Raw genomic sequence first — 26,370 nt, forward strand, 5'->3', positions numbered from 1 at the left:
CACATTAATATGAATTGTGCCTGCTTACAGTGGCCACACGCATACACTGCTAAGGGAATAGTAGAGCCTATTAAAATGCATTCATAATGCGTATCCTAAGGAAACTCTCAGCGATGATTAGCTGACTAAGTGTTTTGTGAAACTCACACTATGGACATGCCCTGAGGTGAGCTATCATTTAGAAGAGTTAATGAAGCTTTTCATACCTAATTAGCCCTCAGCAAGATGGGAATTATACAAGAAGAAAGTTTATTAGCACACGAAGCTGAAGGATTAGAGAGACTATCGAACAGCGCATCAAGATCTGCTTTTTAAAGTGGATTTGTGGTTCGATAAAGTGTTTTTTTTTTTTTAGATTGATCTGACTGTCACTACAGAATAACTTTGAATGTGTTATAGGATAACTTTTGAATGTCTTGGAATATATTTAAAGGGATACTTAAGGATTTAGCATTAAGCTTTGTATTAGTAGAAAACCTGTAGTATTTTCGAATTACCATGCTTTCCACCCTTTCCACCCCCGAGAGATTTATGTTTTTTTTTTGTCTGGAAAATATCCTCCGATGACGCAAAAATCATCATTTTCCATCATCGGAGGATTTTTTGTCCAGAGGCTAAAGACTACAGTAGTAGTAGTAGGGGATGTCCCGCATGTTTTCAACCCACCCATAGAGGGCGGAATCTCACTCACAGAATGAACACATAGTGTCAGCCATCTTTTTTTGGAAGTTAAGCTAACAGGCTCTTGTTCTCTGGAGAAAGCTGAGTAGTACGGGTTACCATTCATTCTCTTTTTCCCGAACATCTCCGGCCGTCGATGTCCGGGATTCAGCTTTTGCTTTCTGCAGTCGCCATTCATTGTTTCCATGGACACCTTTTGTTTCAATCTAACTGAATTCATTCTGATTGGTGAATCTGGATGTAGTGTTTACTTGAACACTAAACAAGCGATCGGTTGATGTGCGTTTTAACATTGCTAAGAAAATTCCCTCTCCTCCGTGAAAGATACGAGACCGGTAAAGTTACGTCTCATAGGTGTCGCTCATCGGTACTCACGCCACCGGCCTCGCGTTTTTCTCCCGCGGCCCTCACTCCTCCCACTCGTCCTACAGTAAACATAATGAATGGCGACTGTAGAACGCAAAAGCCGAATCCCGGACATCTTGGGTGATCTCGAAACACATTTTCGGGCAGACTCATCATGGAGACTCACTAGTAGCCTAGACTTTTTGTTTAACTACTGTGCTCCATTACCGGTAGGGGTGGCCTCCTAGGGCAGCGAAGCAAGTGCATTCTGGGAGTTGTTGTCTTTCATCCACATAAGCCAAAAATACATTTTCTGGCTTTTCTCAGTCTAGAAAGCTCCAAATTCTAAAATAATTTCACATTTCTTCTACATAAATGACCCATTTTAAATACACATTCATCTTTCCAGAGGTGAAGTTTCCCTTTAAGCATATGTATTCCATTTGTGCTAATCGAGCCATGTTATTAATTTGGGTTGCAAGTTTGAACATAACACATGTCACTCCATTTTCTTCACACTATTTTTAAATCTCTTTAAAAATTTCGGCTAGGTTGCTGTGGAGGGTTTTATTATTTTATTTGAGCTTGTTCCTATGCGTTTGCTAAGTGGTTGCTTACTGCCCGAAGTCCCACCTCCAGGTGTATATGATATTGTGGTCCATATATGTGACCTATTATTCACCAGAAGAAATTGTAAGGTCACTTAAGGGATCATTTTAAACAAGGTTATTGTGCCATTTGTGTCTGTAGCATAATATTTAAGTAAGTTTTTGAAAAAAAAACCTCTAGAATTCTTGTTTTGTTGAGATTTTGCACGTGTTTGCTTTCACATGGTCATTAAAGACCTTGAGTGAGACTGACTCCCAGAAGCCTCCGGAGAAACTCCCACCCAATGGAAAGCCACCTGCCTGGCCTTCAGTCAGTCAGAGAACCAGTAGAAGTAAGATAAGGCTGTCTCGCTCTCTTTCTCTCTCCTCATGCCAGATTTCCAACAGCAATGAGGCTTATCGGGTAGATAAGGGCAGCAGGAAACTGTGGCCTCGGGATGGATAGTGTGGATGGAGTACATCATTTGTTCAGAGAGAACGAGAGTTAGGGATCACGTTATTTCCTTAAGAGAGTTGACACTGTAGAGCTGGATTTGGAGAGAAAAGGGATGGGAGTGAAACTTACGTGAGTGGTTCTTTTTATGAGAGTCTTAACATTGATTAATCACTTCTCATCTCTAAAAAGTACTTCATATCCGTTCCCTATAAATTGCTTTCTGTCTAAAAGTGTCAGCCAACTTGCATGAAGTAATAATCTTGCTGTCTGGTAACATAAATCCAAATGATTTACAGTGATGTCTTACACAAAGTCATGGTATGGTGCTATTTTGGGTGTAAAGCAAGAAGTTACATTCCCCGGAGATGCTTAATTGACATTTTCTTACATTAGCCACTATCAAAAGGTCAACATCACTTTAACAAGCATTTCTTTCCTCCAATCAGAAAGACAAGTGCCGATGATGAGGAGGGAGGAAGGAAAGGAGAAATGTGAAAGAGAATACACATTATTATCAGTCCGTAGTCACTGATACAGGAGCAAACCGGGAAAACGGTGAGTGAAATTTTCATCAGTTAAATGTTACATACCTTGATGAGGAGGGCTTTTTGCATGTCAAGCATTCAGCTGAGAATTGATTTATTTACTATTATAAAAGAAAAATGCTTCCATGAAATTTATTTCATATATATATATTATTTATGGGAACCATACTTTTGTCAGGATTAGAAAGTTCAGACGGGTCCAATAGGCTTTATGCACAACTTACTTCCGCATTCTCTGTAAAACAGGTCGCATCGCTTCCGGTCCAGGTCTTTTGTATGTGCTTCATGAAATTTTTTGCGGTTTTACTCAAGATAACTTAAAAGGAGCGAGCAAAGATTAGCATAACCAATATCCCTCACATGTGCAGATTGATATTTAAATGTTTTATATTTTTTATTCTTCACAGTAACGTTTAGATATTTAAATGGAATAAAATGCCAATAACAAAGTGAACTAGTTAGGTTAGCTGATTACCTTAAATATCCATAGATATCGTAGTCAGTTCTTACGGCCGTTAACACTTTCTCTGACAAGCGGATGCGATGATACCCTTTTTCCGGTTTGGTCACGTGACGCACGGCATAAAGCCTATTCTCACTATTAACTAACTACGACTTTTCTCTCAATACACTCCTAATTATTGCTAATTAATAGTCAGTAAGGTAGTTGTTAAGTTTAGATATATGCATGCTAATAAACAACTTGTTAAAAGTGATAATTAGGCCCTAAACTAAAGTGTTACCAAAAGTTCAAAACAACAGCAGCACAATTTTTTTTATATATTTACATTCACTTTTGATTTTTGCACAATTCTTTATATATTTGTTCAAGACGTAAGACGTTTTTTTATTAATCTGTTGGGGACCATTGATTGCTACTCAAAATCTAGGTGATTTCAGTTTTCCCACTATCCACATGGGGACATGTGGACCCTTCAAAATCAGTTAGACAGCATTAAAGTCTTATTTAACACTGACACGCTGTCTTATAACAAGAAAAAAAGCAGCGTTTATCCTATAAAATGGGCAAAAACCACTGAAAATATTCCTGGTTTTAGCAGTCTAACACTGTGGTCTCAAAGCTTCAGATCCAAAACCACAATTTAATCTCTACATCTCGATGGAATGATGTAATCTCAACCGGCAGAGCTTTTCCTTCTTCTCTCCTCACCCCTTCACTCTACATTCATCTCTCTCTTGTTTGGGTTAGAGACGGTACTCGCTATGTATTTCTTCCGCAGATTAGCTTGTGTGCTACGCTTCAAAAAGACATAGATTGCAGATGTAATGACTTTAGCTTTTCCCTTGGAGCTCTCTAAGGGCTTGACAATGTTTGTGTTTGTGCTATGAGGGCAATGTGGGTTTTAACATGGCTCAGAACAGTGATAGAAAATGAGATGCTTGGTTTGAAAACACTCATGTGTGCTTGAGGAATGTTTAGTGGAAAGTCCTGCTCTCAGATTTGCACGTTTTCCCGAGGCAGTGTGGCCTGCTACCTATCAGCTTAATAAAGAAAATGCAAGGACAATTTTGTGATGATTTGCCTCATTTGCACCAAGCCCGTGCACATCTGTGCAACCTTTGTCATATTTTGATCTTAATTTCCACAATTTTTCTGTCAAGCCTCACTAAAATCTGTTGTAAATTCTTTTCCCTGGATGTTGAGAAAGTTTTAGTGATCATTTGAGACTGTGCCACACCACTAAGTCATGTCATCACGCACTACATTTTTATGTCATATTCCAAATGTACCATGATAAAAAACACTGGGTTTTATTCATGCAAATCGACTATCGTAACTGTCCAGTTGGTGCAACTTGACACTGGTAATAACTCACAACAAACGACACAGTATAGCATTACTCTTCTTTAAACCGATTTATCCTACTATCACATTCATCCATCTCAGATCTGTGACCAATGAGGGAGGATGCGGACAGACTCGCCGTCTGTCTTGCTGTCTGTCTTTGACATTAGGCTGCTTTTATGAATGCCTGTTTGTGAGAGGGAAGAATCATAAACGGAATGATCTATTGGAAAAGGTATAGATGACCAGACAATGTCAAGGGCATGAGTCTTTTTTGAGTTATGCTCCCTCATGCACATGTGACTAGGTGCGCATACACAATGGTTCATTTCAGAACCGTATGCTCTTTACACTAGCGGTAAATTATCGCCATTCCAGACTCTCCTGAGGGACACATTTATCTGGGATCCTCACACCTGCTGGATCGCTGTATCTCCTCAGGTTTTATTTTGTACTGATTTTGATTCATTTTAGCCGGATGATTGATGTCGATATGAGGACCAGTGCGCTTCTCTGTGTGTTGTCAATCTAAACGAGACGGAAAATGAGAATTAAAAGTGATCCGGAATTTTTCGGCATGACTCTATAATTATGATATCCATCAGGGAGTGTTTGGACAGGACTTGAATCTGTTGAAGTCTCACGCCAAAAATGATATGATATTCAATTTCAGAGAACTAGGTTTTCATTTGTCATTTAGATGTCCCTTTTATCTAAAGTAATTCATAATATGCTTTATATAGGTTCAGTCTCCCTGAAGAATTCCTTTTGGTTTCCCAGAAAGATTGTTAATGGCCTGTGAAATCAAAACTGAAGTTTTGTTGATGTCTATTAACTTTAAGGAAGTCTACATGTTCTCCTAAAAGTTGACTAACTTTTTATCAAATATATTATTATATAACATTGTGTATTTCACAATGTTATAACATTTATTTTTCATGTGTATTTTTGTCAAATTTTCCAGTTAAAGTCCTTTAAGCAAGACACATTTACGTGAAGGATCATTTTGTAAGATATTAATACTAGGAAATATATTTTTAATATGAGTGTATTTTTACTTGTTTTAAGTGTAAAACAGTTGAAAAATGTGAACGAATCGGTCTATAAAAAACAATCTGTAAAATGCAGTTTTGCTTCTTAAATAAATTTGTCTTGCTTTACAGATTTTGCTCAATAGATTTTAATAAAAACCTGGTAACACTTTAGTTTAGGGTCCAATTTTCACTATAACTTATCACATTAGTTGCTTGTTAAGATATTGGCTGTTTATTATACTTATAAAGTATATTAATGTCTTCTGCATGAGCTTTTTCAACATTCCTTATACCCAACTTAACAACTACCTTTCTAACTATTAATAAGCAGTAACTATGAGTTTATTAGACATAATTCATAGTCAAAAGTTAGTTAATAGTGAGAATTGACCTAAACTAAAGTGTGGCCAAAAATGCACATTGGAAACTCCTTTTTTCCATGTATGGTATTCAGCGACTATGGTGTACCCAGAATATGTTAGTTAGTCCTACTCATTTCTGCTTTTGCGCACTTATTGCAGGGATGTACACAAAGGGTGTGTCCCTGGTGCATCACTGTTGGTTTGAATGCTTTCTACTTGTTCCTGAGCAAAATGATCTGGTCCTCAAAACACCTACTGTGTCGCTGCAGTTTGTGTGAAACAGACCATTACATTTAGAGCTCCCTAATTTGGTACATTGTCAAATAAATGAACTAGGACCAGACAGCACTTCCTGTTAAGTAGCTTTGATGTCATTTGACATGACGTCGACTTACGTGATCACACGCACACATGCGCTCTGTCCTCAACATAGTACTTCAAAGCATGTTGGGAGAGAGTTTAATAGAGACAGATTATGGGGAGTCAACACTCATGGCCATTTGCAGTGTTGATGGTTCACAGACTTCATATTTTAAACCAGCTCAGCTAATTTACAGAGCAAAGCACATCATTACAACAGACGGCTCTCTTTGGTGTGGGGTGCACTCATTTGGACTGTGTGTGTGTGTGCATGCGTTTAAGATGGGTTTGTTGAGCAAAGCCAAAGATGGATGCTCTCAAAGACAGCATCTTAATCTTCAAAGTAATTCCAAGATGTTATTTTCTCCCTTTCTTTCTAATAGGGGAAAATTGGGTGGAAATCAAGAAAAGAATCGGTTGGCATGTCTAGTACATTCATTTGAGTGTAGTTCAACATATGTTAAGGCTGGACTCAACCATTGATACTGTATTCCCGTAAAAAAAAAAAAAAAAAAAAAAAAAAAAATCATTTAAAGAAATGTTTATTAATTTTATCCATACTTGCTGAATCAAAGTAAAGGCTTTTACATTGTTACAAAAAATATGTTTCAAATAAAAAAAAAATTATTTTGTACTTCCTATACATAAAATAATCCAGGTTTTTTTTTTTTTATCACACCTTTCACAAAAATATTGAGCTGCACAATTAATAATTATAAGAAATGTTTCTTGACCATCAAATCAGCTTAGCACACTCTAAAAATGCTGGGTTGTTTTAACCCAACTTTGGGTCAAATATGGACAAACCCAAACGTTGGGTTAAAAATGTAATTAAAAAATGTAAAAAATTGTCCATATTTGACCCAAAGTTGGGTTAAAACAAGCGTACGGAAGCCCTGAAACACAAGTGAAAAAAAAAAAATCTGTAAGAAAAAAAATCGAGCATTTTGAGATTAAAGTCGAAATGTTTTGAGATTAAAGTCGAAATATTTTGAGAATAAAGTCAAAACATTACGATCATAGAAGTGTGCATTCATAACGTCCACTTTAAAAGTTTTTCTACTTTAATCTTAAAATATCTCAACTTTAATCTCGAAATGCTAGATTTTTTTTTTTTTTTACGTTGCGGTTCAGGGCTTCCGTACAACCCAGCAATTTTTAGAGTGCATGTTTTGTGATGATCATGTGACCCTGAATACTGGAGTAATTACACACGAGAAACTAGAACATTTGTATTTGACTTGTTTCTTTAAAGCTTATACTATTTTACTAAGAATAAAAAGACGTTTTGGTTGGTTTGGATAATTTAATTGGTTGTATAGTTGGTTGGCTGGTGTTTAATTTTTTTGTAACTTGTCTTTATTCTGACATTTAGGAAAATATAGGCATGAATAGATTTGAAATAATAATGTGATTATCCTGTAATCCTTTTCAACATTCAGTTTCTTCCGCTCTGTCCACAGATCAAGGCACAGAAGGGACAGTTAGCGCTTTAACAGTGCAATTAGTTTGTGTCTTTGAGTGCCAGATGTAATCTGAATATCACATTTAGTCGGCCAACATTGCAAAGGAATGATAAGAAAATAAAGCAGGTCTTTTCGACTTCTTGGAGTTCTTTGAGCAGTAATGATAACAGACTAATTATAATGGACCACCTCAGGATCTCTAAATACTTCTATGATCTGAATGTTGAGAAACTATGACTTTATTATCGCTTAGATTATCAGCAGAATGAAGGAGGCGCCAGAATAACCCACAATGGCCCATTTCATGGACAAAGACTTCATGTCTACATCAACACACAAAAGTCATTAAAACGAGTCAGTGACTATTCCTCTTGTTTTAGTTTTCTCCGCCCTTAAAAAACACTTCTGGAATTTATTTCCATCTCCAAATTTAATGGCGGGAGAACACAAAGGATGGAAACAGAATCTCCAGTCAATTCCAAAACTGGAATGTGGAAATCTTTCCTGCGTTTCATGGAATCGTCCGTTGGCATGAACCGCACTGCTCTCGGAGGTTTATATCTGTCCCATCGTAACTCTTGTCATGAGTTTGACATGAAGCAGCTCACTGTTTCTTTTGTGGTTAGTAAATAGATGAAGTAGTTTTTCCTTTTGAATTTTACTTTGAGGAAAACATATGAGATTTAAACCATGATATGCAAGATGTGTGTTTTTTATGAGTAGCCTACATTTAAAGAGGCCATATTATGCCCTTTTACAAAGTCTTGATTTAGTTTTTTGTTGTACCAGAATAGGTTTTCATGGCTGAATGTTCCAAAAACATATACATTTTACACAACATATTAGCGCAATGTGCTCTCATTGGTTGGACGGACCAGTGTGTTCTGACTGGTCAAACGTTTGAGCGTGTTTCAGAACACAGTACTAAAGCAACTCAACCAGGCCCTGCCCATATATATATATATATATATATATTTTTTTTTTTTTTACATCTGCATTGGGTAGGAATTATCTAAATGAGGAATATTGTGATATACCTTTCTGGAAGAAAACTCAATACTTTCGAAGGAGTTCAGAAATCGTGCTTACTGATTTAGAGAGTAACTTCCTCTGGATTGGACTTTGCTTTGTAACGTAGCAGACCTTTTTCAGGCTCAAACAGCAACATAGCACTGTAAATAAAGTTCAAAATGTAAAAAAATCTTTAAAACCTTTTGTTTGCTTTAACATGACTGTCTACATTAAACGTTTGTCTACATTACTTTTAATGGAAAAGATTAAACGTATTTGGCTTTCTCTCTTCAAGGTTTCAAATACGAGACTTCACATAAGCTCACATCTCATCTCCGGACCAAACTATGGAAAGTCAAGGCGGAGTTGGAGGAAGGACGCCAGAAGAACTACAGAAAGAAGTGAGTTATGTATTTGGCTGTTTATATATCCTCAGCAATGTGATTGGTTGGATTTTAAGAACATACTGCTTCTGAACTTTCCTTTAAAGCACCAATATATGACATGTACATACACATATTGTAATTAAGAAAATAAAACCCCTACGACGTGATGTTTACAATATTCTGATGCGTGTCAAGATAGGTCAATAATTCCAGTGAGTCACCAGTCTTATAGAAGTACCAGTGATGGTTGGGTTTGAGTAATAGCGATCTGAGGAAATAGGCTGTGAAACATATGTTTTTGGGTGATTATGGGGGCTGACTGATGTGGTGTGACTTCATCAGCGGTTGATGGACCTTTCTGACCCCACCCATCACTCTTGAAGTCTTCCAGTCTCCTCCCTCTTCTTACTTTATGAATCCGAGGAACATTAATCTGCACATATTTACGTTCAGCAAAGTAGCGTTGGTCTGTCTGTAATACTTTTTTTTGGTGTGTAATATGTAGGTTTTCTCTACCAGTGAGATCAATTTTAATTTTGAAGACTGGATCTAAAAAAAAAGAGCAGGAAGATTGAAAAATGATGAATGTTTCATAGCTGTAGAAGAATGACAGAGTTAGCTGACAGAAGAAGCATTTTTCGTTTTGACTTGTTTGAGTGATGGATAAGAAGACGTTGCCTAATTTTGGTTCTGAGTGTTTTGTGTATGAAGGTACAGATTTGGGTTTCTTTCACTGCTCATTACCATTCAAAAGAAAAAGTTTAAAATTTTAAAGAAATTAAACCTTTTATTTAGCATAGATGCAATTGATCAAATGTGACAGTAAAGACATTATTAAAACAAATGCATTTGTGTGGTTTCCACAAAAATATGAAGCAACACAACTGTTTAAATGATACTTTAGCTCCAAATCATCATATTCAAATGATTTCTTTTTAATATATATATAAAAATAGAGACCATTTATTTCAAATTGTAAAAACATTCCACAATAAATCTGTTTTACTGCATTTTTTTAATTAAACAAGGCAGATATATTCCTCATCTGACCCAATTAAGTTGTTTCACATCATATTTTCAAATGTTCATAAGAGAAGCCACTAACTAGCCTTCAGCCTGATAGTATTTGTGATGTGTAGCCAAACTCCAGCTTGATTTCTGGGTTACTGTACATATTTCCTTTAATAACAGGCATGAATTATATTATTTGTACTGGGACTGAGAACTATTATAAATTTCATTGTCATGAAGTCTAATTTACATGATAATGTGGATCACGTTTGCATCCAAATTTATAATAATTTGGTAATTTATCTACTCATAGCAGAGACCAAATCCCAACTTGTAGCTGTAAACTGCTTAAATCATCTGGATTCAGTCACATTTACTGAATAAAAGGTGTTGATGTGTCATTTTGAGTGGAAAGTAGTAGTTTATATTGATTCAAAGAAGTCGTATAGCAAAATATGGTTGATGAATAGGTTTATAGGGAATTTGTTAAAATGGGAGGCAAATTTCACATGCAATGTGAACAGGCTTTAGGCTGAATGTAAACAATGTTGTGTATTTGATCCTTGGTCAAATTCATCATATCTTCTGCATATTTAACTTTTAAATACTCACTGGTGGTGATATGACCAATCATTCAAACATGACAAACTGCTGGCAGAAGCAGCATTGCACACGCCAGAGGCTCTGGTATGAGAAATGTTCCCTCTGTTATTCTGCGTGCGAGATTGATTGGGGCCTCTGATGAATCTGTTGATTGGTTGGAAGAGTTTGGAGCTCAGCTGGTGCAGTCCACGGTGCTCTCGCAGTCTGTTCATTTCACCGACACTGTTCTTTCATTTATAGGGATGCTTTGATGATAAAAAAAAAAATGTTAATCCATACCAAAAGATTGATTGTGCTAGGAAGAAATATCATGTCCTCTTGCTCTAGTTTTTGCATATTTTGTTTATCAAAATGGTCATTATTTAAATGATCGATTTTTGTGGTAAAATCCATTTCAGAGAAACCTGCCCCTAAAACCAGAGCAAAAACTGTTGTTAGTGGCTTTACGTGTCAATCAGTATCTTCCTGATAAATCGATCAAATGCCTCACACTCTCAGAAAAAAAGGTACAATCTGTCCCTGGGGCTGTACCTTTTCAAAAGGTAAATTTTTGTCCATTTTAGGTTCTAATATGTACATTTTATTTCTAATTTATTTCATTTAGGTTCTAATATGTACATTTTAGGTGCTAATATCTACATTTAGGTGCCAATATGTACATTTAGGTTCTAATATTTACATTTAAGTGCTAATATGTACATTTTAGGTGCTACTATGTACATTTAAGCTGCCAATATGTACATTTTAGCTGCTAATATGGACATTTAGGTGCTAATATGTACATTTAGGTGCTAATATGTACATTTTAGGTGCTAATATGTACCATTAAGGTACCAGTATGCAGCCTTTAGGTACAAAAACATACCTTTTGAAAAGGTACAGCCCCAGTGACAGCTTTTTGACCTTTTTTTTCTGAGAGTGCATAGTTAGCTACCAGAGACTAGTTTGTATATAACCAGAAGATTTGTAAGTGTGTGTGTCCAATATGGCATTGAGGCAGTAGAGCATCAGAAGGCCACTCACACCCCAGCGTTCAACCTCTCTCCTTTAGGAGAGCTTTGATTAATGAGCTCTCATGCTATAATGAAAGCATGTGAAGAGGGGGAAGGATTTCAGCGTGACGCAAAGCTGGCAGGAGTCAGACTTGGGGGTCGGGCCTCCCTTCAGGATCAAACATTATTGTCTCTTTTTCGTGCTCGCAGTCATTCTCCTCATATTTCTCTGAGTCTGACCTGCAGTTACTCATTACCTCTTTTTGAAGTGCCTCTTGTCATGGCTGCTGTTGTCCTTGGATCTCCTCATTCCACATCAACTTCTCAGGATTTAGGCAAATACATCTATCTTCTGCATTGCGGCCTGCTGAAATGCAAACACCAATGAGAGCCAAGTGGAAAAGTTGAGCTTTCAGAGCCGGAGGTCAATTTGGGGGTCTTTAAAGGGGGGTTGCTCTATCATTTTTTCTTTTCATGTTTTTTAGACAGGTTTTTATGCATAAACCCTCCAGCACATCACGCATTTAACTGTGAGAAACTTAATGCCACTTTGTACACCAGTTTTTGTACACTTTGTTTTTTGTCCCCATAAGGGAAAACAGCTTATAAATCATACATATCTACCTATCTATCTATATGTCTGGCTATCTGTCTGTCCATTCGTCCGTCCATTCATCCATCCATCTATGCATTTCTATACCTATTGTTTTATCATTCTATCATTCTCTCTGTCCTTAAGACCTATGAAACTTCTATATTTTAAACTTAAAAAAATGTAATACCCTAAATGTCTTAATACTTAACGCTTTTATCAAGCCAAAATTCTTTGTCAAAAAGTTTGTCTTTTCTTTGAATTTCAGTTAATTTAAATTATACCGTTTCTCCTCTCATTCAAATTTGAATAGCAATTGTGTGTCCTTTTTGCTATCTCAATTCAAATTCAAAAAATAAAATGTCAAAGTTATTCTTCACTCAGTTCTGAATGGCATTGTGAGCCACTTCACTGATTGTACTGCGCTGGAAAGAAAACTGAAAGTCTTTTTGATATTTGTTTTAGGCAAACCGTTGAACGATGTCTAGAAAACCTTAAGTAGAGCTCTCTTGTGAATGTACAGATAATGGATTGATGGGGAAAGGAGAACAAGCTGTAACTGTGGTTTGAGATGTATTTTCAAGGAGAGCGAGAGAGAAAGCGAGGAAAATAAAAGGAGAAAGATGAACGTTTTGATGGGCACTGTATCAAAGATGAGGTGGGTGGTGTAATTGGTACAGCTTGTGAGTTTTGGCGCACAGTGACCCATCGCTGGGCATGAGAGGGGCAGCATATGGCCCGCTTAGCAAGGGCTTGGCCCACCTTTACGTAACCGACTCCCTCTGTCGCATCCCCAAAGACATGCAGGCGTGTGCTGGATGCCAAAAACCACAGGCTTAGTACTGTTGCCAAATCCTTTACAGCAAACCAAGCCAATGGTTAAGTTAAGAGATGGCCCTAGTGTAAGCGTCTTTCATCTTCAAAGTTAGCCCTTAAGGATGGATTGATATTGTAACAGGCTTGTGGTAGCCAGGCTTCACACAAAATGGTGAAGTGGCCTCAATTTTTAGGCAAAGTAAAAGTGATACTGATCATTTGCACATTTGAATAAATGGTTATCATATACATTTAGTTTGGAAACATACACAAGATATTAAACTACACTTAATATCAAGATTTGCTATTTGTTTAGAACAGTCATTTCAGAGGCACATTTTCCAATGCAAAGCAAATGCATTTCTCTGACATGTGATACATCATTTGATCCAGACAGATGGGATAGTTTTCTTTCTGTCTGCAAAACATAGAATCTCCTCCACAGACCCAACCCAGAAACACAAAGAAAGGATCCATCAGCCGTATACTGTACATTTATTCCCACAGACCTGCACTGTGTAAGGCAGCATTCATATTAAAATTGTGTTAGACATAAATGTTGACATATCTCTATTTCAATCAGCTCTGGTTTGTGCCCGTCTGTAATGCAAGTGGAAACTTAATACTATACGCATAACTTAAGAATCCAGACTTAAAATGAAACAGAAGTGCTAATCATTGTGAAAACAGTTTTTGTCTTAGATCATTTTTTTGTTTATTTTATTATAATAATTTGTTTATTTAAAAATAATTATTTTATTAAATTATTAATGTCACTGTTTTTGAAGTTTATTATTTATTGCATTGCATTGAAACTCCCAAATTCACAGTAAACCATTGGGGAAATATTTGGTTCTGCTGTGCCGTTATGTCTGGTCCTTACATCACTATTTTGGCTCAAATAGTTTCTGTCTAGACAAAACTGTCTGCTTCCTGTTCAAATACTCTAGTTAGAGAATACGTCTAATTACACTCACATAGTGAGTAGTGTCAGCCTCAGACGTCACACCCACTGAATTGGCTGAATGTCTGATGTATAAGGCACACAATATTGGAAACACTTCAGGAGTTTTGAAGTTGTCATCTGATTGGTTGAATTCTACAGGAGAAGTGTGGCGCATTCTTTAAAGGAGTAGTTCATTTTTAAAAAAAAACATGATCATTTATCTGATAATTTACTCACCCCCATGTCATCCTTGATATCCATGTCATTCTTTCTTCACTCGAAAAGAAATTAAGGTTTTTGATGAAAACATTCCAGGATTTTTCTCCATATAATGGACTTCACTGGTAACCAAACGGTTCAAGGTCCAAAAGACACTTTCAGTGCAAACTGCAAACTGTTCAAAGGGCTTTAAACGATTCCAGATGAATAAGGGTCTTATCAAGCGAAACGATCACTCTTTTATTTTTATTTTTAATAAATAAATAACAAAGTTTAAGTTTTATAGGCTCAAATGGTTGCCTTGCTCAGTTCTGTGATGCACGTTTGTGACTCTCCTATTCGAACTCGTTCATCAAAATGAACAAATGTTTTTCCGAGTCGTTTGGTTCATTCAACAAACAAAACAAACGAATTGACTCTGAAAAAGATCCGTTCATTTTGATGAACGAGTTCGAACAGGAGAGTCACGAACGTGCATCACAGTACAGAGCAAGGCGAGCATTTGAGCTTATAAAACTTAAACTTTGTTATTTATTTATTAAATGAGTGATCGTTTCGCTTGATAAGACCCTTATTCATCATCTGGAATCGTTTAAAGCCCTTTGAACAGTTTGCAGTTTGCACTGAAAGTGTCTTTTGGACCTTGAACCGTTTGGTTACCAGTAAAGGGCATTATATGGAGAACAATCCTGGAATGTTTTCATCAAAAACCTTAATTTCTTTTCGACTGAAGAAAGAAAGACATGGACATCTTGGATGACATGGGGGTGAGTAAATTATCAGCAAAAGTTTTTTTTTTTAAAGTGAACTAATCGTTTAGGGGCCGCCTGGAAACAAAAATGGCGTGAGGTCAAACCCCCTTGTGGAAGAAGAAAGCCGTTGTGTTTACAAATGTCACAATGAGTGCTTATCAGGATCAACTAAATGAAGGATTTTTGAATCAGAAGTATGTAAAGTAGGCCTACATAGACTCTTTCAAATATGTCTAAGATTTTTACACACCGTACTGTTATTGTAGGAATATCGAAGTACATTTTTGATATTCCCAAACATGACGAGGAACAAAACAAACTGTGTTTAGTTGCTTTTCATGTCAGTCAGACGGCCTCTGGGCGGAAGTTAACAGTTAAACAGTTAATTCTCTTTAAAGTTTTTACACTTTCATACAATCACATCCACCATATATATTTTATACATTATTAAGATGGTGCATCAACACATACTTGAGGTAATTATGCTGCCCTTTCATTTTCTGTTCTTTTTTTTTTATCTGTGCATCCAAATCACTGTGTTGACACACCACTCTCTTGTGTACCAGCCTGTTCTTATCTAAAGAACTGTAATTAAACTGAAGCTCCTCAGAGCTTCATTTGAAGAGGAAATGCTTCACTTTAATTACGCATTCTCTTCTGCCTCAGTCATCGCAGCTGAAGAGCGTCTACCAGCGTTCCGCTCGCTTTATCCATGTTCTGTCAGAACGGACCCACAACAAGGAGAACACAGATCTGTAGAACCGGAATGGCTTCTAATCCACGTTCAGTCAAGCTGAGTATGTTATCAGATATCAAAGGGCATGCAGGATTAGCCATAAACGTGCATTAACAAAAATGTTATTGTTGGATCCCAGCTGGGCCCGAACCAGTGCAACAACCTGGGAGGCCAGTCTGTATGAAAGCGGATGTTAAAGGTCCTTTAAAGCAGAAGATACACGACTGGATGATGAGAAAAAGTTAATTGCATAACGCTTACTAAGTCTTCCTGTTATAACTATTGAATTATGAAAAAAAAAACACTTACTTGCGCAAATGTAAAGCTAAATCTAAATCTGTAAAGCATAAATTTATATTATGCCCATTGCCCATACCTGCTTCTTTATTGTTTGAAAATGGGTATGTTTGTTTTTATTTTTTTTTTCAAATATTATTATTTTTTTACTATTGTAAATGTTTTTGTTTTGCTTACTATTTTAATATTTTTTTGTTTACCATTTTTAAAATGCAGGCCTGTCAAATGATTCATTGCGATTAATCGTATCCAAAATAAAAATTTGTGTTTACCTAATATATGTGGGTGCACTGTGTATAATTATTTGATATATATATATATATATATATATATATATATATATATAAATAGACACACATGCTTGCATATATTTAAGAAATATTTTCATGTATATACTGTATATAGATTTATATATAATTTGTATATATATATATATATATATAAAATTATAAATATTTTATATATAAATAATATTTTTATTAAATATACATGCATATGTGTGTATTTATATATATAAAATAATTATACACAGTGCACCCACATACATTATGTAAACACAAACTTTTATTTTGGATGCGATTAATCGCGATTAATCCTTTGACAGCCCTTTTAAAATGTTATCTTTTGTTTTACTTTTTTACATTCTTTTGTTTACTATTTTCATTTCATTTGTTTACTATTTTTATTATCATATCATTTATTATATTAAGAATATCAGTAAATCTGGCAAGATTTAAAGTACAAGGTTTTATATACAGCACGATATTTGTATATTTTAAAGCATAACTATTATTTTAGTTTTTTTGTCAATATATATTATTATATCGGTACATCTGGTAAGATGGAATGCACACGTTTTACAGTATATAATATGCAGACCTAAACAAGCACTTTTTTCTTCAACAGAACCAACACATGGGGGCATTTTTCTGAACTTTTGACTATGAGTGTATTAAATCAAGCATGTCATATATGATCCTATCAGGGCATTCCCTCAGAAAATGTTTACCGACTTGTACTATAGCAACACTGATTCAAATACAAAACATTTAATACACACAGGCACAAATAGGATACACAATCATCCATTAAAGCCATCTGTTTTGGATTTAGAGTAAGTCCTTTCTTTCCGTCAGTGCCATGTTTTTGACCGAGGGCAGGTTAGACGGGGGGCTACTGCTCACGGACACTAACAAGACTGATTAGAGAAAGGCTATCGGGTTTCCCCATCTCACACACACACTGGCACATTGAAAGGTGGTGGGTGCGGGGGTGGTGGTGGTGGGGGGTTGTAGCTCTTCCCCTCATCTGTGAGAGTTTACCGACTACATCTCTGGTCCTAATGACAGATCAGCCCCGGGATAGACCAAATAGTGCAACGGGCTCAGGTCCAGATGTTGAGTGTGTGGATGTATCACTGTCGGTGTGTATCAGATCGTCCCGGTGCGGTGTACACCTGGGGCAGTTTTCTGTTTGTATGTATTTGTTGCCCTTAGTTTCTAAAATGTGTGACTTTAAACTAAAGATATTTGGAAGTAACTACCATGCCTTTTCCAGACCATCATGAGTCTTAATGCCTGCATGTTTATTTGGGAGAAGCTGGATTTCCGTAGTCTGTGCATACACCTGGATTACTTAAAAACCATTTAATGACAAAAAGAACAAACTACAAATCCTGGGACGTATTTCTCTAGTGTGCATGTCTCTCCAATTCAGCTTAGTATACACACGCGGCAGTTGCGGTCTGAATTTGTTTGTTTGAGTGCATGCTCTGTTCATTTTTTCATAACGAGTCTTTCTAAACATGGATTTGGGAATTATAGTGTATCTTTCCTAGTCACTCTGTGAGGCAAGTGTGTCGCATGAGAAAAACCCCCACAAATAAGATTTTTCTTTCTTTCTAATATAAACTAAAGACTCATATCAGATTAATCACCAATTATTTAAAAAATAAATGTAAGTAACATTTTTGGGCAGTATATATATATATATATATATATATATATATATATATATATATATATATATATATAGTATATATCAATATTCAATATTCAAAACAAAATTTATATTTACAAAAAAAATGTGTTTCTTTATAATAAGTTAAAAGTACACTCTAAAAAATGCTGGGTTTTTTTAACCCAAATTTGAGTAAAATATGGACAAACCCAAATGTTGGGTTAAAAATGTAATTTCAAAATTTAACCCTACATCAACCTTCACTTTCAACTGTAAAATGTTTTATTGTATTTTTAACCCAACATTTGGGTTTGTACATACAGTATTTGACCCAAATTTGGGTTGAAACAACCCAGCATTTTTTAGAGTGTACTTTTAACTTATTATAAAGAAACACATTTTTTTTTGTAAATATAAATTTTGTTTTGAATATTGATATATTTTACAAGCAACATTGATTTTTATTATTTTAATTTATTTATTTTAAAATATCTTCTTTTGTGATCCACAGAATATATACACCCTAAAAAATGCTGGTTTGTTTTAACCCAATTTTGGATAAAATATGGACAAACCTAGCCATTGGGTTACATTTTTAAATTACAGTTTTAACTCAATGGCTGGGTTTGTCCATATATATTTTACCCAAAATTGGGTTAAATCAACTCAGCATTTTTTAGAGTGTGTGAGTAAATTTTTATTTTTGGGTGAACTATTCCCTTAAATGTTTATTTTTTAAATACATGTGTTACATAAATTAAATGTGTTGGTTGAGGTCTGTATTGTACTTGTTCCTACCTGAGATGACATTTGTGAGTATTTAGCGCTGTCAGCCGTTACACTCTATCTGTCTCTTTCTTGCGGCCTCTTTCCTCCTTTCACTTTATTTGCTTTGAGATACTAAAGATCTGCCAAACCTTGTACAGTAACACAGTCCAACTTCATACCTCAGTCAGCATGCTCAGTGCGGCCCATCGAGAGCTCGCTGTGTGGTACGGAGCCCGTGCTCATGTATTCTGCTGAAGGAAGCTTTCACCAGCCTTCTCCTTGCCCCAGCAGGGAATACCAGTATCTGATTAATGTCTTCTGTTTGGCCACAGTCCTCAATCCATTCTCACAGTCGTGTCTGTGTGTAGTGCCCCTCTCACAGCTCTTTAGCTCTGATAGATGACTCGCTGTGGACCGCAGACACAAACACTTGAATAGAGTTTACTCTGAAAATACAAATAGTGAGAAGTAACAGGGGTCCATACAGGACAGGAAAGAGTGCAGGAAAGAGTGTGGCAATGCAGTCAGGCTTGAAAAAGTACAAATAATATTTAGAGAGAACTTCAAGGTGGCTTATGCTGTCTATCGTTTTTTTTTTTTGTTTGTTTGTTTGTTTTTTTGTAATGTTTAAAGGGGTGGTAAAATATGATTTCGCTTTTCTAACTTTAGTTAGTGTGAAATGTTGCTTTTAGGGCATAAACAACATTATCAAAGTTACAACGCTCAAAGTTCAAAGCAAAGGAAGATATTTGCTTTTAAAGAAATCGTTTTTTAAGGACTACAAATGGCTGTTAGGGACTACACAAGCTTCCTTCCGGGTTAGTGGCATCACCAACCCTAAAATGTGCATAAACCCCACCCCCGGGAACACATGTTGTCCATGTTGAGTCCATGTTGAGAAGTCCACATCAGTAACATAAATTCATCAACCAACCATTCAGAGACGTCCTGTTGCATTCTACATGTTGTCACTTCTTCTTGAGTCTCTCCATCTTTGACTGACTCCATTTTAACATTAAAGGGAAAACAGTTTCTGTCATTTTAGTGTGTCTGCGTGAGGAAATCGCAGCTGCTAACACACCAAGCTCTTGAAACCCCGCCCTCTGCAGCAGCTCATTTGCATTTAAAGGGCCAGACACAAAACTGTGCATTCTTGCAAACCCTAAAAAAATTTAACATGCTACAGTATATAAAAACATCTGTGGGGTATTTTGTGCTAAAACTTCACACACACACACACACACTCTGGGGACATCAGAGATTTATTTTGCATCTTGTGAAAATGTCATTTTACCACCTCTTTAATTCTATGCGATTGGACATTTGGAAATCAGATTAAATGTGAGATGTTATTGCATGTGAGAAACATTGTGTTCAGAGATAAAGTGTGTTTTCTGATTTTGCTCCACCAAAACACATTACAAAATCAATGACTGTTTTCAAAGGCTCAGAATCAAAATTATGATTGTTGTCCAATATTATTTGAAAATGTAATCTTTACAAATCATTTTGGAGAGTGTAGTCTGCCATGTGTGTTACCAAGATGGCCACCTTGAAATCAAATTCATCTATTTTTTTATCTCTATCATATGTTTTTTTATTTAATTTTTTTTAAATATTGAGACATCTACACCCTTATATTATAAGATGTTCTTATTTCTCAAGGACATCTAATAGAGGAACGTTTTTCAGATGCATTTTTATGACATTGACAAAGTGAAGGATGTTCTGGTCTGGCTGTCTCTGCTTGTGTCTGGTTAGATATATCGCTGTGGTTTGGGATCAGCCTGTGTTTGAGGGCCCTGAACAAGGAGGAGGGGAATCCACATGAAGGGCACACCAAATCTCATAATAAAAGAAACAAATAAGACAAAACCCCAACGTATCTGCCTTTCGTTCTGTGTATGTCTTGTCTACATCCATCCGTCCATCCATCTACCCATCTATCCATCTGTGTCACTCAATTGATCTGACTTTCTTTGACTTTTCTTGCACCCATCATTTAAAATAGTGACAAAGCTGACCTACTTTAAGAGCTAGCAGCCTTCCTGAATGAATCTTTTGTAAAGTTTTATGAGGCACTGAAAGGAATATGTGCTCTGATTTCTCTCACCCCTACTAGCACTGTCTGTCTAATTCTGCCTAAAAGGTCTCCGCTCTTTCCTCCCTCTGCAATTAACCAATTACCTCTAATTAACCTTCCACTGCATTAAACGACATATCCTCGGGCACGTTTCCTCTTTTCCTACAGAGCCTGCCTCTTACAGGGCTGCGCCTGGCAGTTTTATGACTCTACACGTGCCTTCCTACACGAGTACAAGTCAGGGCGGTCTATGGTTTGTGCGTTGTTTATTCTTACACAGATTGTCAGGGCAGAGTACGTCTATGTTTGGACCATGTGCATGGACCAAGATCATGGCTGAAATGTATGACTCCATGTACTAGGCTGGAAAGAGGTTTATTGAATCAGTGTAAATGTTTACTTTTCCACCTCAGTCAACACCGACCCATGAGAAGCTTGAATGTACGTGACTGGTGCTGGGGTTTGCGTGACATTAGTTTGAGCTATTGTTTTACCTGGCAGGTGATACCCGTGCTGTTTAAAAAGCGTCTTGTTTCAGGTCTTTGATCAAGACAGACAGGCTTGTATCATCATGGCTGTTCTGTTCTCTCTTTAAAGGGACATATTTGACACTTTTACGATTTTTTTACTGCTGACGCCCACTTAATGTATGTTAGGAAATTCATTAAAAACGTAATTATATTTAACAATGAATTTGTCAACATAATATGCTTATTATTTAACCAAACAAATTGCAGTTAATCAGTATCAGTATATGCTTAGAATAAAAACCCCCAGGTATTTCAAAGGCTTTAAAGTATTGCAGCAGACAAGTACATGTATTGGTCATCAAAAAGTGGCTTAGGAAGTCATTATATTGTACAAGATTGTGTTTTTGAACTGTATATTCAGCCTGTTCTCACGTAAATGCGTCTCTATAACACGCATTGTGTATTGTCATGTAATACGCAAAAATGAGTTTTTACGTGCATATGAGACGCAGTTTTCGCGTGCATTTGATACGCAGTTCATTTGCGTCTAATACACACACACCCCACACCACTACTAAACCTACCCTAACCAACCCATGCGTATCCTATGCACATAAAAACTCACTTTAGTGCATAAATTACACGACAATACACATGCGTGGTATATTCATTAATATAACATTTTTATAATTTTTTTAATTGAATTAATCTAGAAATGTAGCCTGGCTAACGCCAGACCACGTATCATTGAGAATGAGGCATGGTCTGGAAACCACATGTTCATTTTCTTGTATTTGAGGCGTGATTTACGAATGCCCAGAGCCGAATTATTGGATGCCACAAATGTCTATCAAATGCGCCTGTACGTAGCTCATAGCCAATCGGTTCAATGATACCAGATGACGTATGTAGAGCGACAGAAAATTAGACGAGGAAGAAGACGATGGGTCAGAGATTTATGTATACACAAAGGCTGTATCAAAAAGTAACTTAACGTCCGCTGCCAAGATGGATCCATAGATATAAACAATGTAACTGCTTTGGTGTCGCATGTATTGTACTGTACGTCGTCATCGTCTTGCTGCTCCCTCCCTCCCTGTTCTGTGATTGGTTCCCTATCTCAGGCGAAAATTTGTTTCGTGGTTTCCAGGCTGCCTGGCAGCGTGAATAAAATCACGCTGTGGCAAGGCAGCATGGGGAAACCCTGGCTAGAAATGTAGTGTTCATACTTTTAAAACATGTAAATTGCCTTTTATGATCTCTAAACTATGTGTACCAGCATATAGTGAGTACTCAGTAGGTGTTGATGTGTAAATGTAGGCTGTCATATGTTTATGTACTGATGATTTTGACATCGATACCATGTTTTTTTCAGAATTATTAGCTTTTATGGTTGTGGTTGACTGCCGATGTTACTTTAAAAATGGGTAGCGTGCACCAAACTCTGCAAAAAGGCAAAGAAAATCCTGTTTTCCATGATGTGTCTTTTATTGAAACACTTTAAAGACATTTTCTCAGTCATGCAAGAATAATGCTCTAAGTGCTGACCATCACTTGGCCCTATTTTCACGTGCTTCATGGGAAATTCATAAAATTGTTCCAGTGCTTGCTGATTGGAGTGCATTGCTCAGTATTCAACCTTTCAGATCCATCAGGCCACTGATGAGGCTTCCATCTTTGTGACTGAACAGAATGGTGATTAGTGGTGTTTCCTCAGGCATTGAGGCTCCGTTAAATGGAGACATACTATAGCGTGGCACCACTAATGTTAACCAAATCTTAAAGTGATGCTCCAGTGATGAACCACATTTCAAACCGTCGGAAGATGAGAGGGCAGATTCTCAGAAATGCGGATGAGGATTGCATGCTGCATCCTCTGAAACATCAGAGCCTCTGCAATCCAGATGAACAATCAGACAAATTAGAGAGTGAGAGAAAGAGACGTGTGTACTGGTTTGACCTAAATTATGACGACCCAAAGTCCTTATATTGTGGTGTGTATTCAGGTTTCAGGCCACGCCCCCTACATTATGAGGACATGTCCGTATAATTCAAAACACTAAATAAACACCAAATGATTTATTCAAAATGTAAAAATGCAGAAAGTTTCCTGTGATGGGAAGGTTTACAGTTAGATGCTAGAAAATGTCATTAGCTCCTAATCCATTATGCCTATGGAATGTCTTCATAATGACAGGATAGCAACGTGTGTGTATGTGTCTTATAAGTCTCTTATACTCACAATGGCTGCATCTAATGCGGTTATAATATATTATTATTAATGTTAAATTGCAAATGTTCATATATATAAATTATTTACATTTGGATGTGTGCTTGCACGAGTGTAAATGCATTGCACTGTAGATGACATTGAAGTTAATAGACTCAAAACTGAGGCCTTTAACCCATGTCTTTTCATTTGCATGCCACCAACTGTGTGATGTTTTTCCTGTTTGGCTGAATGGAGTACAAATGTGTTGAAAGCGTGGCTGTTGTACATATTGAGTTGGCTTTGTCTAAAAGAGCCTGCTGCTGTTTTATGAATCAACCTGTGTGTGCTTAAATGGCTCTGCTCATATACAGCATTGCATCCTGCTGGTCGACGGCTCCCGTTCCCCTGCTTAGGTTAAATTCCAGAGGTTGGAATCTTGGCAGTGTTCACCACCTTTTCCTGGTGGTCAGCAGTGCTTGACAAAAAATGGCTATAAAACGAACCCCCACCTATCTATCTCATACACACTCTCAGCCATATCCGCTGTTGCCCATGGGACAGGAAGCTTTCCGTAGGTAAACCCCAGAGTCTGTGTGGGCCAGGAGGACCTCACTGAAAGCAGCCTGCCTGTCCCTGTCTTTCTCTGCAGGCGGCCATGTTTAACAGTCTTTTCCCTGAAGTTATTACCCAAATCTGATGAGGAGCTTTGAGGCAAATCTCTACTAGTTATTAATTGATGTTTTCATGAGCCTCAGATGACTAAGAAACTCTTTAAAAAAAGATCTAAAACATACAAGTAATTTTATATACTGTAGTTTAAAATGTTCAGTTTGTGGTGTAGGGAATTTCACTTAATAGGATTTCAAACTATTATAGAGGTGGATAATTAAAAAAAAAAACATTAAATAAACTAAGGCTAGGAGTGATATGTAATTTATATTTTCATATTTTTAAAAATCTGTGAAATAAATATAATATAATAAATGTGTGGCAAGCAGGGCAGGGCCGACCGCCATGGGACCGGAGTGAGGCCAGTGGCTAATGAGACCTCTCTCGTCCTTCCGTAGTTCTTCCGTGAGACTCAAGGCCGGAGAGGCGCGCATACAAGACCCGGGGATTATTAGCATTCACACCACCGGCCTCGATCTCGCCCTGCTTCCTACACACAGGTTTTTTAACTTATTTAATGTTTTCTGTATTTTCTAAAGGATAAGATCATTCATAAGATTATTAAACAAATGAATAAACCTTGCATCAGTGCAAAAACAGCTTCACTTTATCCATCACACTTTAAAAAAAAAAAACGACTTAATTTTATAATATTAATAATACTTAATAATATTAAAGGTAATATTATAATGCAGTTTTGGCTTTCAAATCTGATTCAGATACAGTCTTCATGCACAGAGTGATTACCTCATCCACAGCATTCCACATGCAGGAAGAGAGAGAGAGAGAGAGAGAGAGAGAGAGAGAGAGAGAGAGAGAGAGAGAGAGAGAGAGAGAATGGTTAAGAAACAGACCGCTGAGGATTTACAGATAGAGAGTCATTATGGAGACAGCAGAGAATTTAAGTGTTCTCATTAGCTCAGAGCACATGAAGCGAGCCATCAGATCTGTACTGATTAGTCTCTCCATCTTCCTGCAGGTCAAAAGATTCTGACCAATCACAATGCGGGATTTCTCCAGCCCACCACAGATTTTTCAAGACTTTACGTGCCTACTGGCCTTTTTACCCTTTTTATTCTTCTTGCCTTATTCTCTGTTGTTCTCCTCTTTTTTTTTCATTTTGCATATTTAAATGAATATGTATCTCAAATCTCATTCACATATTCATACAGTATATGGAACATCAAGACACGTCAAAGAGACACAGGTAACGCTTTACGATAAGGTCTTATTTGTTAACTTTAGTTATGCATTAAAGGGTCAATTCACCAAAAAATGTAAAAAAAATTAAATAAATAAAAATGTTATCAATTACTAACCCTCATGTTGTTCCAAACCCGTTCATTTTCAAAACACAAAATCAGATATTTTAAATGAAAATTTTTGGAGCATTTTAACTAAACCTCTCAAGTCATATGGTGTTTCAAAAGATGAATAAATGTCTTATATGTTTGGAATGACCTGAGTGTGAGTTCAATTTGAAATTTGAACTAACAATGAACAATACATGTCTAGAGCATTTATTAACTTTTATTAAAGTTAAATAAAATGATTGTGTTAGTTCACAGTGCATTAGCTAATGTGACAGACAAATCATTTCCAGAGGGGCGTTACCAACGGACGTCGCAGGTAGACCTAAAACCAATCAGAAACATCTCCGAGTTTTGTTCTTTGCTCGGTTTTTAACAAAAAGGAAATGTTCAAATCGCTTAAAACAGACACGATAGCTGATTCAAATAAGTGATGTTCGAAGGCGGCATCCATCTTTGTAATGTAGGCTACAAAATCTGCTTTAAAATCCAGAGCAAACAAAATTCAAAAAACGTTTCTGATTGGTGCCGGGATTTCGACGGATTGGAAATGGGCTTGAAAGAGCTCTTTGCCAGACAAACTTTCAGACCAGATATAAATTTCCCGGAAGTTGTCTGGGTTTTCCCAGGAGACAGTCTTGGTGGAAAAAAAAAAATATTTTAATATCCCAAAAATCTTTCCAACCACCAACTTTTGAACAGTAGTGTATATAATACACAATATAACTACTGTATGTTCTACAATCAATCTAGTAGCCCCATAAATTCAGATGCTCATTTCTTGGCACTCCAATTCACACACATCCTAGATGTTCCATGTCTATCCACTTTTTCCACTTGTAAATCTAAGAGAGACAAGAAAGACCACACCAGATATAAAATGTCTTACCTTTG

General features: G+C 36.6%; 1 protein-coding gene across 12 annotated transcripts in view; it reads left to right on the top strand.

The window, feature by feature from the left end:
* LOC120474730 (uncharacterized) overlaps positions 1-26,370 on the top strand; it is a 57,217-nt gene that overhangs the window by 8,976 nt on the left and 21,871 nt on the right. For 7 of the 12 annotated variants that reach the window (XM_089122328.1, XM_089122326.1, XM_089122321.1 and 4 more), the window contains 3 exons: positions 8,951-9,056; positions 24,565-24,666; positions 25,146-25,373. In XM_089122328.1, coding sequence (XP_088978454.1) covers positions 8,951-9,056; positions 24,565-24,666; positions 25,146-25,302 — 365 coding nt within the window. In that variant the 3' untranslated portion in view covers positions 25,303-25,373. Of the gene's footprint in view, positions 1-2,516; positions 2,626-8,950; positions 9,057-24,564; positions 24,667-25,145; positions 25,374-26,370 lie in introns of all 12 variants that reach the window. The other 5 variants (XM_089122331.1, XM_089122327.1, XM_089122330.1 and 2 more) reach the window with 3 other exon arrangements.

The sequence above is a fragment of the Pimephales promelas genome, chromosome 17 (genome assembly GCF_988280905.1).
Source record: "Pimephales promelas chromosome 17, fPimPro1.hap1.1, whole genome shotgun sequence".
In the NCBI taxonomy this organism is placed as follows: Eukaryota; Metazoa; Chordata; class Actinopteri; order Cypriniformes; family Leuciscidae; genus Pimephales; species Pimephales promelas.